General features: G+C 40.0%; 1 protein-coding gene across 1 annotated transcript in view; it reads right to left on the bottom strand.

The window, feature by feature from the left end:
* Positions 1 to 9,812, bottom strand: part of AQR (aquarius intron-binding spliceosomal factor) — a 62,102-nt gene extending 52,290 nt beyond the window's left edge. Inside the window, exons 1-7 of the mRNA XM_068946356.1 lie at positions 9,532 to 9,812; positions 8,241 to 8,297; positions 7,029 to 7,069; positions 5,980 to 6,015; positions 3,268 to 3,388; positions 2,195 to 2,335; positions 523 to 591 (exon numbers count right to left, since the gene is read on the bottom strand). Coding sequence (XP_068802457.1) covers positions 523 to 591; positions 2,195 to 2,335; positions 3,268 to 3,388; positions 5,980 to 6,015; positions 7,029 to 7,069; positions 8,241 to 8,297; positions 9,532 to 9,615 — 549 coding nt within the window. The 5' untranslated portion in view covers positions 9,616 to 9,812. The remainder of the gene's footprint in view (positions 1 to 522; positions 592 to 2,194; positions 2,336 to 3,267; positions 3,389 to 5,979; positions 6,016 to 7,028; positions 7,070 to 8,240; positions 8,298 to 9,531) is intronic.
* Positions 9,813 to 15,212: the final 5,400 nt, after the last annotated feature.

Here is a 15,212-nt window from a genome sequence, read left to right as displayed (position 1 = left end):
ATCTAGTAGACTCACTCTAGAAATGATGACAAAATGAAAAGTTTGTCACTCAGATGCAGGGATTTTTGCACATAGAACAAATACTGATATTCCATAATTTCAAATTCTAGTTCTGATAAATGTTTATTGACGCCACTGTTATCTGTCTAGAGCACCTAGCTCATTCTCATTCCCTCAGACCCACCAAATGTATCATTTTCATTTGGCTTTTCTGTATTCCTCCCTTTCCTATTTCAGTGTTTTCTGTTTCGGTCCTGCGGCCTTGTCTGTAAGTTACAAGCTTGGGGGAGCTAAAAACAAAGCTTAGATTTACGCAAAACTTACAACAATTACAAACAAACAGGAATGCCACTACATGGAAATTCACAACAAACTCAAAGGAGAATTTTACCAAGTACACAAAAATACAGTAGTGCAGGGAGCATTGTATTAGCCTTCCTTAACAGTCAGCACACAATTCACATTCCAAGTGTCACATATCGACAAGAAGATTGTTTTGCCCGTTTACAGTGTTATGCTTACAGGTTGTAAAGCCATCCACATCGGTAAGGAAATGAGCTGCTGCACTTGACCTCTGATCAAATCCACTTCCTGTTAGAAAGTTTACAGAGAGAAAAGTAATTTTTAAAAGTCTTACGTCTTCTCATGTGCCTGTCTTGCAAGCGTATTTTTACAAAATAGATCAACGTGAATTACCCTCTGAAAGGATATTCTCTTCGTATTAGAGTTCACAGATTTCCTAATAGGAAAACGCATACCACTACCCACTAACTCAAACTGTTGATGACTTTTCCATTTTGGGTTCCTTTCATGGATTCTGTCAGTTCTTAAAACTTTGGGGTACCGTTCACGTGTTTTAGCATAGAAATTGGTAAGAATCAACATTACCTCTTCAGCCATTTCTCGTTCTCACACTGAATTTCCTTACTATGTTTTCTCTATTAATTTTTACTCAGTCCTTTCTCTCTTTCGCCCTTCATTTATCAAGTTTCTCCACATAATCTACTCTCTTCCCATTATTTGAAATAACTCCGTCTTTCTCTCCAATTCATGTACTGTCAACCATTGTTTCAAACCTCCAACTCTGCCCACGATCCCCAGCCATGAAGTTTTTTTCCTTCCTAATCTACTGAAAAACTTCCACTAACATCATAAACTATCACTTCATGGACGCATACTCCATCCTCAGCATTTTAATGCTCCTTATTTAATACACTATTGTGATTACTTTCTTCTGCATTCCAGCAACAAGTGTAGCTTCTAATAGCAGTTCGCTTGTACAAGCACTTTTATACTAGCTTCCATATTGTGTTATATGAGAAACGTGTTCTGCATGCAGGATTCCATAAAGTGACTAGCAAACTCTCCTTTAAAATTAAGATCCGTTGTACCATGACCACTACAGAAAAACAACAACCATACAAATAATAATTCAATAATAGCTCATCAACAACTGCACATAAGGTTCAGAACGATTACTGGCTCTCGTAGTTACCACTAACGGTTAAAGTAAATCACATACTTTTGTGATCATTTTGTTTGCAAGGAACTATTTTGTTATTTGTGCAGACCCTGATTTTAACTGATGCATTGTGTTACATAAATAAAGGAAAAGCTCACTGTCAAGACAAGTAAATAAAGCAATGTTTCATACAACAGATATTTTTAAGTTATTCTCCAGACTTGCAAATCATGATCTACAACTATTTGCAGTTTTTAATCACAGACTAAGAACATGCAACCTGGCCAATAATTTCTTAAAACTAACTCAAGATAAATGCAGATACAAGTAGTATCTAAACCTGGTTTTAAAAGTGAAACAATTACTATGTGTCTCTCAATATTTAATGAAAATCATTTCACACAATTTTCAAACCGAACTAAAAAGAGCACAGTAGCAAGTATTCTGCTTTTAAGTGCAATACACTATCTTAATATAAATCTAAATGTATCCCTTTAAATTGTACTTAGCACCAAGTGTTATTCCCTCAATTTTGAGTCTCTCTTTTTTGTCACCTTGTACCAGAACAAAGTAAATGTGGTGACAGAGACAAAGCAAGAGTCAAAAAGAGGGGAAAAGGCTTCCAGTACGAAATTCTTCTGAAAAATGGAAATTTTTATTGGCCTGTTTCCCAAGAACAAGTTAATCAAACTAAACACAGAACTGCACAGCCACTCTTCATCTTGAACATACCAAACTATTGAAGCAGTGATCAAGGAAAAGTAGTAGGACTGTCTGTTCATGTAGAGAAAATTCACTGTCATTTTCAACCAGCGATGCTTCCAGTATGCATTTGAAAAAGAAGGGAAAGTGTTCTGGCTTTTTTTTGAATGTCTAGGAATAAAGGAGCAAGTTAATTTTGAGTCAAGCTGATATAAGTTATTTCAATCTTCACTCATATAACATCGCTTAAGAACTTTAAATCCATTTAAATCCCCAAAAAGGAGAGACTTCTTCATCTCTCTATTGTTTATCATGGTCAGACAGCATAAACAAAATAAAGACTAAATAATATTCTCCTGATCAGGGATCCTCACATTATAGGACAGCTCCTAGTGGACTACTGCATTCTTCTGCCTGGCCTCTAACACAGGTAACACATAGGAGAAGCGGAATAAGCAGCACAAGTGGAGAACACTGTGTTGTGGGAGTGTTCAACTGGTGATCCCACAGAATTACTGCAAGATGACACAGGTCAAAACAATTCCCTTAGACCTAAAGAATCAGAAAGCCTGGTGGATTTTGGACACTATATTTTTGAACTACTGTTACATAAAATAGCATACACAGAAGCAGTGTAAGAGATTATTTTAGTAAAAAATTTCATATGAGAAAGCTACAAAGTCATACTTGCAGGTTTAAGGCAAGATACTATCAGATAAAGAAAATGCTAGACTTCCAGTGATACCTTCTTACCTCCATAGATATAAATTATTTTTTTTTAAATAATTTCAGCAAAATAATGTCTCTCCAAATGCCAGACTTGTCAAATGTCAAAAAAAGCACACGCTGCTGCTATGTAAAGCAACACAAACAGAACAGAGGAGTCATGCACCCAAAGGAATCAGGTGATCTTTCATCTGACCATTGCTTTCTAAGAAAAGAGCATACTATTATTTAAAACACCATGACAGAAATTCCCGTCAACATACCATTTACTTTTAACACTACAAGCTTTGCTATCTTCTGTCAGTTTAAGTGCGCACACTGCAAGAACTGCAACTTGTGGATCAAAGTCAATTCTAGCTGTAATTGAAATTGGTTACCTCCCACGCAGGTACGTTCTCTCTGAACTTCTCATTCACCATACAGCAGATTGACATTAAATATGCCTTACTGGACACCTCGGGAGAATAATTCATCCATAGGTAATTTTCAAGGTACTGGCTGTGAAAAGACAAAGCATATTTCATCAGGTTCTGCCACCCACATCATCTGTCACTCACTTGACAAAGCAGTTATCCACAGGGGTTTTTTTCCCCTCCTCCTCAAATCCATCTTTATAATTTGTGAATAGTTCCTGAAGTTACCTCTCGTCTAGGTCACTGCAGCAAAACTTGTTAATGGCTGACTCAGATAACTGCTACAAGAGACAGATGAGTTTCTCATTAGGAGGACACACAGATCAGAAGTTTTTCACTTAGCCACAACAGGCAGCCACAGTTCAGTACAAAGTCAGAATACAAATTCATGTTGATTTTCCAGGAAGAAGAAAAACAAGTTAAGTCTGAAGAACATCACATGCATCATTTCCTAGGGTAAGATGCAAATGTTAATTTTCTTAAGAGAAAATTCACAGTATACTATTTTACATTATTTGCATTATTACATACACTATTGGACAAAGCTAGAAATCATCTAGAGAGATTTTATGCTTATAATCTTCATATAAAGGCAATGAAAATACAGCGTGACTAAAATAAAGCATTTATTTTTAGGGGAGTGATTAAGTGATTTCAACAAGGTGAAAAGAAAAGAAAAAACAACAACAAAAAAAAAAAGAACAACCTGTCCCTGACTGAGCAATGGATGTTCAAATCTCCTGCTCACCTGTGACTTCACAGGGTAACTAAACTCAGGGAACAACTAGACACTGGGAAATTGCAGCTTCACAGCAATGGGAACTTTTCTCTTCATTAATATGACACTTTTTCATAGAAGAAAACTGCAAAATTAGAGTGCAGAGATGAAAGAAAATTTGGAGCGAGAGTCTCCCTCCTTTAACTTTTTATTGAAGTAACTATGCAGGATGGTTACTCCTGAAGAGGCAATCCGTAAGTCCATCATCTACAACGGTGCATTTATGCCATGTGCTAATTTAACATCTTGTTGCTACCAGAAAGGGGAACATCCTGCTCCTTCCTAAACCTGAGGCTGCCCAGCCATTCCTTCCTCTTGACACCAGCTCTAACATTTGTTCGGCTCCTCAAGAGCCGACTCAGTTTTCTAGCATGGCTAAAACACCTATTTACTTTTTTCACAGCTTATTTTTCTGATGCCTTGCAGAAAGCTAGTTCAGTCCTTTCAGATGAGACCAGTACCACGGACAGCAAAAAGAAAGGCAGCGAGAGCAAGGCTGTAACCGGGAGCAAAGGACTCAGTAAGAGGCGACACGCATTTCTGCTTTCTGGAACCTCAGTCAGAACGTGTAGCTTCCGAAGGAGCTGAGAGAATTTCACAGGTGCGTATACAAAATGAAACGCATAACACTTCCCAAGGGCTTACGGAACTGGGTAGAGCGCTTGGATCTTCAATAGGAGGGGAGGAAAAAAAACACAAAAAACCCAAAACGCCATACTTCATTTCACCCAAGGACAGCAGTAAACTTCAATATATTTTAATAAAAATAACCTTAAGCCCCTCAAGTAAGAAAAAATGTACATGAACTCTATAATGAAATCTAAAAAATAGGGCAATATCTCATATCTGTGAAGATAGGAGAGTTTGAAATTGCAAGAGGGATAATGAGGGAAAAGAAAATGACTTACAGGACATATGGCAGCAGATGGGGCTATATACCAAAAAGTACTAGCTACATTCAACGTTACATGTTGATAACATGAAGAAAGAGTGTTCACAGAAAAGATTAAAATGCTAGCTGCACATTATTTCTTTGTATAGATATAAACTCCAGGACAGTCACGCTACCAGCATACCATTTGTCTTTGTCAAAACCCACAAACTCTATTTTACGTTTTCCCTGCCACCTTTTCCATTAGTAAAGTATGAAATGGAAGGAAATACCAGTGTCATAAATGAAATACTAAGTATATCCTACTTTTCTAATTAGTGGAACTACTTACACATTTCAGCCTTCACAAAGAAAGCATCCATCCTAGCCAAACACCATCTCATTCTATCTGCCCATAAGATTTGCGATAAAACAGAGCCAAATAAAAGACTAATTACTGTGTTTAAAGACATGTAAATATTGCATATATGTATTTTACATGATTTTACACATGTTTTATGATAAGCTTCCAGAAAAGTTTAAAAGTATCTTAAAACTGTTTCAAACAGATTTCCATTTCTTTTCAGGTGAAGAAAATTTCAGTGATACTATTGCAGAACAATTCTCTTTTTCCCCTTGCTGTAAGAGACACAATGTGAAAACTTGCACCGACTTCAGTGAATTCTGATTTAAGGCTTAATGATGCATCCTGAATTATGGATCCAAGTTTATCACCTGTTTCAGGTATATTAGGTTCTTCTTTAGTGCTAGCAATTCATTTACATTAGAAATTTAGAGTCATAAAGCAAGACCTTCAGCATGTTATTTATGCTTATGAAACTATTCCTTCCTCAAATGAAGTTCTCTTCACTAAATTTGCCTAAGCACCAAACTCGAGGCTTTAGTATGTAGGAACATATGAGTATACCACCTTCAAATTGATTTACTGTTCTGCATTCATTTCTCATGTTTACTTTCACCTGTTGCTACAGAAAAATACCTTAAAAATTCACTCCAAATAGCTTACCTGAACTCAAGAAGCATTATCTTCCTAATAGCAAACCTGAAGGGGAAGGAAGAGGGGGAAAAAGATCAATCAATCAACACAAAAAAAAAGCCTCCACGCCCATCTTAGCTACATGGAAAATGACTACCTCTTCCTTTATTTGGTTATATAATGAAACCTGTACCATTCATTTAGAAGATTTTTTCCCCCCTACAGGTTTTATGCAAGAGCAACCACTTGAATGCAGAAGCCACTCCTGTAACTTCTACACTGTGGAAGCTAGAAGTTCATGTGTATTCATTAAGGAATCAATCAACAAGTTCACATAAAGGCATCCATCTAGACCTTTTAAGTATGAAGATACCACTTCCAACAGTCTTTAAGTCACAAATCACTAGCAGCTGAGAGTGTTCTGGGAAACCATGACTGGATACTTGATTGGTTCCTACATACTGGCTATTACATAACGGTATCACTTCTTAGTCACTGCTCCAAACCTGCATGGCAATTCTTAAATTACTTTCATAAAACAATCATAAACTGAATTCTCTCCAGAGCTGAAACCTCCCCTGAAGAACTGGAAAGAAAGACAGCTATTACTACAACTCTCGTCTGTATAGCAGCTGTAGAATATAGTTTAATGTGACATTTTGTCTCCCCTCTCTAACACTGCAATTGAATGGAATAAGACTTGAGCAGAGGAGCGTGTTGCTGCTAGCTTTTAACTGATCTTTTCTGTACATAACTGGGTGGCAAAAGAAGGGCCCAGCCATATAACCATTGTGACAACAAAAAAAATAAAACAACACACATCACCCACGCAAGGATTACAACAAGCAGAGTAACAGCTTAAGGAACCAATTACATCCAACCCTCATATTTAAGGACTGTGAGCTCGTGAGTTTTCTTTTTACCCCATTTGGTCTCTGAAATGAGATATCATCCATTAAATGGCTCAAATGTGCTTGAGTTATTTTCATCTTAGTGTATTTTAAAGTAGTTCAATAAACATTTAAGACCATTTCAGTAGAGAAAACGTTGGAATACTTGTCTGTTAGTGACGTACTTACTTTGACCTGACAATTTCTTTTGCATACACATCTTCAATAACCTATGGGAAAGAATATTTCAAAAGGAATTTTAAGAAGTTTACATATTTAATGACATGATTAAAAATACATTCAAGTATTCTATGCACTCAAAGTTACTCTGAATTAGTTACTCTCTGTGTAATGCTATTTGGTCAAAAATGTCATAACAGATATGTCTCAGTTCTGAGGAGACCAAAAGCTCCACAGACAGACATCCGCACTAAAAAAATTAATCAGCTAAGGGGAATAAAAAGCACACGATGGTAGAGAACTGATAGGACCTTCATTCAAGTTATTCAGAAGGAACAACCTACACCTCACTGAGATTTGATACACAAGTCAAACAGCTATGTATACCTTTTTATGGCTCATCTTTGGTCTATTGCTGAATTTAAAGAATAGTCTTGAAGATTCAAGTTTGTATCACCCCAGGCATCAATTGCCACTGTTTCTTATAACTGACCAAATCCACACTGTTCTATATTTTCCAATAGGACTGAAAGAACTGTAGACAATTCATCTGCACTATCTGTTGCGGTAGGCACATTCTGATATCACATCTGCTGTCAGAGTTGTAATTTAGCTGATCATCTACATTCTAGCTCTAACAATCACAGATGCAAATATTACCACAAACACTGTAAAGAAAGTGGGTAAACTAAGGCAAGAGAGGACGGTTAAGCCAAATATCCACAAGGGAATGAAAACTAACATTTGAGAAGCCTGCACTACAGAAAACCAACGGAGAACCAAAAACATTATGCCAAATTTTAAACATTCACAATGCAGGTAACCACCAAAACACCACTTCAGTTCTCTGATCAAAACCCTCTGAAGAAGTTTTTAAAAGGAACCCTTACAGCTTAGTGTTACCTGCATCTTTGGTCCTTCTTTGATTTCTGACAGTGCCCCCTTCTCAAACATCTTTTTCTCCCTCACAAGCTCTCAAGCTAAAACGAACAGAATAAATAGCATGCAAAAGAACTGCACTGCTATAGCGCATCTTCAGAACGGTACCTATGTGTATAAACCACAAACAACTTAAGCAACAGCTAATAGCGTGCTAAGCAACTGTTGACTTTCCGAGTAGTCTCCTACACCCTTACAAAAATAAGCATCAGTTTAGCATGGCAGAAAAGTATTGCTTCTTATTCTTTTACAGCGCGGTACAATACCACTAAAAATATTTACCTTTGAATCAAAAGGCAACTTTTTCTTCACATGCGGAGCCCAGTATTTGTTTGCTAACTGTAAGGAAAAAAACAAGTTTGAAATACATTAAACAAACACACTTTCAGTTGTCATATGTTGTTCTATATAACACTCTAAACACTTTGGATTTGGCTGTGTATTTCCCTAGTTTCTTGCTTAATTTCAACTTACAGTAACTACATACAAACGTTATGTTCTCCAACAACAATAACTTTCAACTATTTAAGATTCTGTGCCTAAAATCTTTACAATAAAGGTGTGATGCCTCATAAAAGTTTCAGTTGCACACAGTGCTGTACTACAAAAGCAAACCTGTTTTTCTTAAGTTTCCCCTAGCAAATCCCTGAAAAATCTACAGGGATCTTTCAGGAGGCTGCAAATCCCTCTATTGAAACAAGTAATCCCACATGAAAAATTAAGACTTCAGAGAACTCTAAGCTTGTACACTTCTGAATCAGACTGAACTGGACAAGCAGCTGCTGCCAGGCTTTTTTATACAATGCAAAGATTAGAAAATTTTAACTAAATGAGTACACCCCACTAAAAAAACCAAGGGCTATATGTAAAGCTCCAATATTTCCAAACTATTCACTGTAGCTATTCCCTTTGTTGCAACAAAACTATTGAGCTATGCTGCCAAGGGCTGTCTTTATTGAAACTTATTTATGTGGTTGAAAAGAAAGCAAAGCAGTATTTTCAGTATAAAAAAAAAAAAGCTGTATAAAACCACTTAGAACACTGAACTACAAAAAATTTCATACAGTTTTTTGTGTACTATGACAATCCTCATTTATTTTGTAACATTCCTACTTTTTTTCTTCAAGTCTCTCTAGCCTGAAAACTCGTCGGGCACACACTCTGCCCTATGTAATCCAGGTCTAAAAAAATACCTGCTCGCTTGCGACAAAGCTAAACCCTTTTTCCCTAACACCGCAGGCTGCAAAGCCCGTTTATACAGCGAGATCGTAGCCACTGGGGCCAACGATGAAACAAGTTCTGCAAACGCAGAAGGGAGCCGGAGCGGCCTCACGGAGGCACAGCGCGGCCCGGCCCGGCACGACGCAGGGCGGGCGGGCGGGCGAGCTCCGCCAGGCCGCACGGCCCCGCGCAGCTCCGGCTCCGGCCCGAGGCGAGCAGCCGCCGCCGCCCGCCTCGCGCGCGGCCCGGCTGTTACCGGCCCGGTGACCAGCCAAGCCGCTGGCGCCCCGCGGCCCACCAGGCACCCAGAGCTCCCCCGGCCCGGCCCGGCCCGCTCCTCCGCCGGCCCCACCTGTGTCACAAACTCCGCGTTGATCTGCGACACGGTGGGCGCCACGATCTTCTTCGGCGGCGCCGAGGCCGCCGGCGCCGCCATCGCGCTACGAGCCCGCGCCGCCTCGCACGCGCCGGCCACGCCGCGCTCTCGCCCCCCTCGTTCCCCGCACAGGTGGCGTCGCCGCTGTCCCCTTGCTTCCCCCCCCTCGCCGCCCGGGAATGGCGTGTCCCGAACACGGGCTCGCGCGCCCAGAGCGCCGGAAGTGCGGAAATAGAAAGCGGAGCGGAAACAGCGGCCGGGTGACGGGAGCCGAGCGCGGGGGGCGGGGGGAGGGCGCGGAGCGCTTCCGGGGCACGGAGCGGGCTAGGGCGGCCGCCAGGCGGGGCGGGGCGGGGCGGGGCAGGGCAGTGGCGCCGCCGGGTCCGCCGGGCAGCGGGAGGGCCGCGGGGAGGGGGGAGGAAGCTGCAGTGGGCGAGCGGCCACGGAGTGGGGTCAAGGGAGAGCTGTGACGAGGCCGTGAGCCCCGGAGAGCCGCTGTGGCCCGCCTGGAGCTTCGCGACGTGGCGGCCGCCGGGAGCGGGGCGGCGGTAGCGGCCCGCCGCGGACAGCGGGCGGAAGGCCCCGTGCCGTCGCCAGCCTCCGCTCTGCCAGATACGGGATGTAAACGTGGTGGTTCTCAGCGCGCACTCGGGCGCGCCTGTGTGGGAAATGCCTGTGCGTCGGTTTTAGGCGCACTGCCCAAGCGAGATTAATTAGCCTGGGTGCTGCCATACTTGGCTGCACGTAGCAGTAGTCCAGACTAACGTGTCCGTATTTACAGTCCCTAAAATACTTCTGGCAGCACCAAAATGCATGGAGAAAAGCCTAGAAGGGAATACTGAAAATGTAGGTCAAGGCTCTCGGACGATTATATTTGGGTTTTTAAATTTTTTTTTTAATTTATTTCCCTGTTTGCTAGTGTTGTTTCTGTAACATAAATTATGCATGATTATGCAAGAGAAATAGCCAAAAGCTAGTTTGATAAAACCAAAGCTTGTCCCAAAATTACAGGGAAAGACTCTAGACAATGGATACAGTGATGACAGTGAAGTATAACATTTCAGACAGACTGCAGAGAGACCCAGAAGTAACTTAGGAACTCATCTGAAACTTTGAGGTGGGAGCAATTTGGTTATCAACGTTATCAGCCACACGCTGGCAGCTTATTGTTTCTAATTCTTTCCTATCCATTATCTGTCTGAGTTGGAGGTGTTCATTCTCTACCACCTTGCAGCTAATGATACAGGTAATCTGTATGAGGTGGTAAGAAAGCTCCTCTTTTGTTTTTTTTTTCTTAGTTTTCTGCAGAGAGGCAGTGGCAGTTTTACCCCTGTCTTGCTAGGTGGATAGATAAGTCTTTACTACGTTTCGGAGTCACTCTTAAGGCCTGTATCCAGGCCAGACTGCCGTGCTACGTCATCCCAATAGTGTTGCCGTATGACTAGGCCTAGATGAAGGCAGAGGCTGTGCCTAGAAGCACGTGTGACTCAGTATATTAGTACATTGCTAGGAAAACCTGAAAAAGCTGTTCAAAAGACTGCCGTCTGAAAAGACTGTAAAGGCAGAGGCACTTAAGAACACGTCAGGCTTATGGTTGCCGTTATGCCTGCTCTTCAAATGCTATATAAGTATACCTAGTGACTACTGCTGTTATTATTTAGAGCAAAGGTTTCAGTCCAAATACTATACAAGAGCTAATATGGAAAAGATCTGTTGTTAACATCAAACAAATGCCACCAAGATCTAAGCATAGTGCATGTTGTTTCATATATAGATATATATCTATAACATGGAAAATCTGTGGAGCAGAGGAGAGGCAAAAGGGCGAGAAGGGAAAAGTACATGCTTACAGAAACCAGCAATTTGGTTATGATTTAGAATGGTTTGCAATTAACTTATTCTATTTAGTAAACAGATTAATTAAGGAGGAAATTAACATAATCCCTAGAGAAGTTACAGTGCTTTGTTTCTGTGCTCATTATCCAGCACCTGCCACTTGAGTACTTTAAACTTCCAGGCAGATATCATTGAAGTCTGTTTGAATATGACCTCCTTTGTTTTGATATCAAGGTGATCTCCATTTCATTTCTTCAAGAAGAGGTTAAACTAAATATTCTTTTTGAAGTTGAATTAGAATGTACAGTGGGAACGGAAAAAGTAATGACAGTATCTCGACTAGGATCAGACAATGGCTGCATTCAAATAAATACACCTATTCCATTCCTGTGCTTTGCAAGATCCAGAAAATCTAAGTTCGCTATATGAAAACAGGTAAAATCAAAAAGTTTTCAAGAGCTAGTGATAATAATTTATGTAAACAACAAGGATTGAGCACTATCCAGTCTAATAATTAAAGATATGCAAATACAAAGCAATTAAAATACACTTAAACCAATGTACTCTGACATTTAAACTGTGATGAAAATCAGCAAAAGTCAAATGTTTTGATTTAAAGTAATCCACCTAGAGGCTGCAGCTTCATGATTGACTTAGGTTTATCTAATTCTGTACCGACACCTAAACAGGCGGTTACATTTGAGCTTTCTCCATTGCTTTGTATGATTGCTAGCACTTGCATTCCTGGACAAATGTAAAAAACATAAGTACAATTTACCTATGCTCTAAGCTCGCTGGATGAGCCTTGTTAGCATGTTGGTGTACCTTAGCCAATAAGTTGGAGAGAACACTGTTAAGTAGTAGCTTCCAGAATTAACTTCCCCTATACCTAACCACCTCAGAAATGAACATAGATAGCTTATGTTTGCATGTACCGTAATGAATAGTAATATAACAGTTTATCAGTTTGGCAAAAGGAGAGTACTTCTACTGCCCGTAAGTAGATTCGAGGGGTAAATGGCAGGAAGAGAAGGAACTACTGAAGGAACAAATCGGTGCTGAAAAAGAGGGCAAAGGAACAAAAGCTACGTACAAACAGGCTGAAAATAGGAAGGCTTCTAAAAATGGCTTTCAGGTGGGAGCCGTAAGTTTAACTTATGCTTAAGACATGGTGTGATATGTTTAGGAGAGATTAGGTAATGGTTACTTGGGATCTCAGTTGATAGTATTTTATGACCTTAGATTTCTTTTCCAGTAACATGCATTAAGTGTCACCAATGCAGCCTACCTCTCTCTCTTTTTTTTTTTTTTTTTTGGAACAATTACCATGCCAAAAGGTAGGCAAGGCAAATAGATTTTGGACTTGGGCTGGTAAATTTTCCCAGATGGTCTTGCATGGCTAAGTTAAATTATTCCAGCTGTCCAACAGTTGGCTTCTGTTTATGATAGATCATCAGTCTGTGAGTGTTAAACATCTCTCAGAAACCTTAGATTTCCGTATGGTATCTAAACTATGAAAGCTCAAGGAGGAATCTGTATTTACCTAACTTTTGGCCTTTGGGTGTCCCAATGAGGAGGTTAGTTGTCCTAGATTTCTCTGCAGTCAATGTAGAGTCAGAGACCCTTCCAGAAGGCACATCAGTGCTCATGTAAATGCTCTGACTCATTTCCTGGAGGAGCCTCTGCTGATAAAGAAAGCTAAAGTTCGATGCCTACTGTTAGGCAATATGATTACATCCCTTGATGGCAATGCCAAGTAAAGTGGTAAAGATCTCCTCCCTACAAAGGATGCGTTAAATATTAGTCTGTAAGGGACTATTGTTTAGTTACAGAGTACAATGATGGTAGGACTATAAAAGAATATCAAAAGTATTAAGTAATGCTTTGGCAAGATGTACTTCCAAGTATCAAGAGCAGCTGAACCTTTGAAGAGGAGTTGTGGTGAGATCAGACATACTGAGATCAGACATACTGGTACCAGTGTGGTGCTTATGTCCCCACCTGTGACTCACCCAGCTCACAACTGTCTGTTAAGACTGCTACACTCAGTTTCTCCCAGAGTGGAGGCATGTCTGTCACTCTCCACCTTAAAATGCTTTGTAGTCCAGGGGAAAAAGGAAACGCTGCACTCCGTCTTCCCCAAAGCCTGCTGTGAACTTCCCGATCTTTCTGTACTCGTTGACTTAATGCGTCAAGAAAATTAAATATTCTTTCTCTTCAAAAATCTGTTAATTCATTCATGAAGACATATATTATTTAAAAAGTCACATATTTGAGGAGATGCAGTTTTCAAGACTATTATTCATTTCCAGGCTGCATATATTATTGGTCAATTTATATTCAATGCTGCTTTCTTGCTTAACTAGCCCTTCTGGTTTTGGATGCTTGCCTTTCTGTGTAATTGTACCTAGCAAAAATATTCTCTTCCACTTTTACTTTGTAAACTGTACAAGCCAAGGTCATAAGCTGGCAATGTGATGATTTTCTAGCAATAAGAACTCAAAAAAAAAAAATCCATAAATCATTCTAATATTAATTGTGATTGCTTTAGGTTTTTCAGTGTGACATGAATTAAAGACAAATTCTGATGTTTTGGCCCTCTAAAACTTAATTCAATAGTTTGATGACGTTTCTGTGAGTCAGAAATTTCTGAGCTTATGACTTGGCTGTGTTGCTGACCTTTTATATGTTGATGCTGTTATTTAATTATTAACTCATAAAGCAAGAGCATTCTCAATTTGCAGTGTTTTGGATTTTGCACATATTGTGTAAGGGGTAAATATTCTTCATTCACTTTTAGTAGAAAAAAGCCTCAATAATATACACCTATGACACTATTTATAAATACCACATAGTATTTTAAAATTACAGCCTATTTTCACTCCATTTTCAAGTCATACTAATAGGGTTGTCAAGCAAACAGTCACCTGATTGAAGACTGTGGAGTTTTGCTAACTGGAAACATATTTTTTAATTTAAATCCAAGCATAAGCAGTCCTGTTAAAGAAGTCAGATGCACTAAAGTAGGAATAAAAAGAAACCATACAATACAGACATTAGTTGCCATGGTTAGAGAGCCAGAGGGACTCTTCTTCTAGCCTCTCTGAATGTACTCTAGAAGTGCTCCATCACCTTTTTCAGGATGTAATCTCTCTGGACTAAAAGCGAAATCCCAAATGAGGCAGAAAGCTCCCTAAAGACTCATGGAGCTCAGGCAGGGGCTGACGTTCCTGTGCTAGGTTCTCCACTTTGGTTGTGGAGCAATCAAGCTTTAGAAATTCACAATGGAGGTTGCAGACAGCAGGTGGACTTAGGAGTTTTAAAGGAGGAATGTGTATCCTTTTAACTTCCAAACTTCTCCACTAGAAAATACTCAGGGGGGCAGCCTTGACTAGGTTTCACTTGAGATATTAACCAGGTTAATTAGGATTATTTCTAGGGGTAAGAACCTAAGGCAGTCCTACTGTTGGGGCCACAATACTTACCTACCGATTAGAATGCTTCGCCAGTTGAACTAGATTCTGCACCTTATATTTCTAATATAAAAATTGTTTCACTTTTCGCTGTTCTTCTTTCACACAAATCCTCCAGGCACTTATGCTTTGAGTCTTATATCGCTCAAGCTTCTTAGACATTCTAAATAAAGCCTCCATTAGGAGATGCAGGTTCCACATGAATACCCTGTTGCACCTCTATAAACTCTAGTGGGATAGCTTTGTTCCTGAGCAAGCAACAAACACCACCACTTCCCTGCATAGGCATGTGCATTCTAGCCACCAGATTCTTTCAAAATCATAAACAGGCAACAGCTGACTGCTACC

The sequence above is a fragment of the Struthio camelus genome, chromosome 5 (genome assembly GCF_040807025.1).
Source record: "Struthio camelus isolate bStrCam1 chromosome 5, bStrCam1.hap1, whole genome shotgun sequence".
Taxonomy (NCBI): Eukaryota; Metazoa; Chordata; class Aves; order Struthioniformes; family Struthionidae; genus Struthio; species Struthio camelus.
The sequence above is the reverse complement of the archived record's forward strand: the minus strand, read 5'-3'. Positions and strand labels throughout refer to the sequence as shown.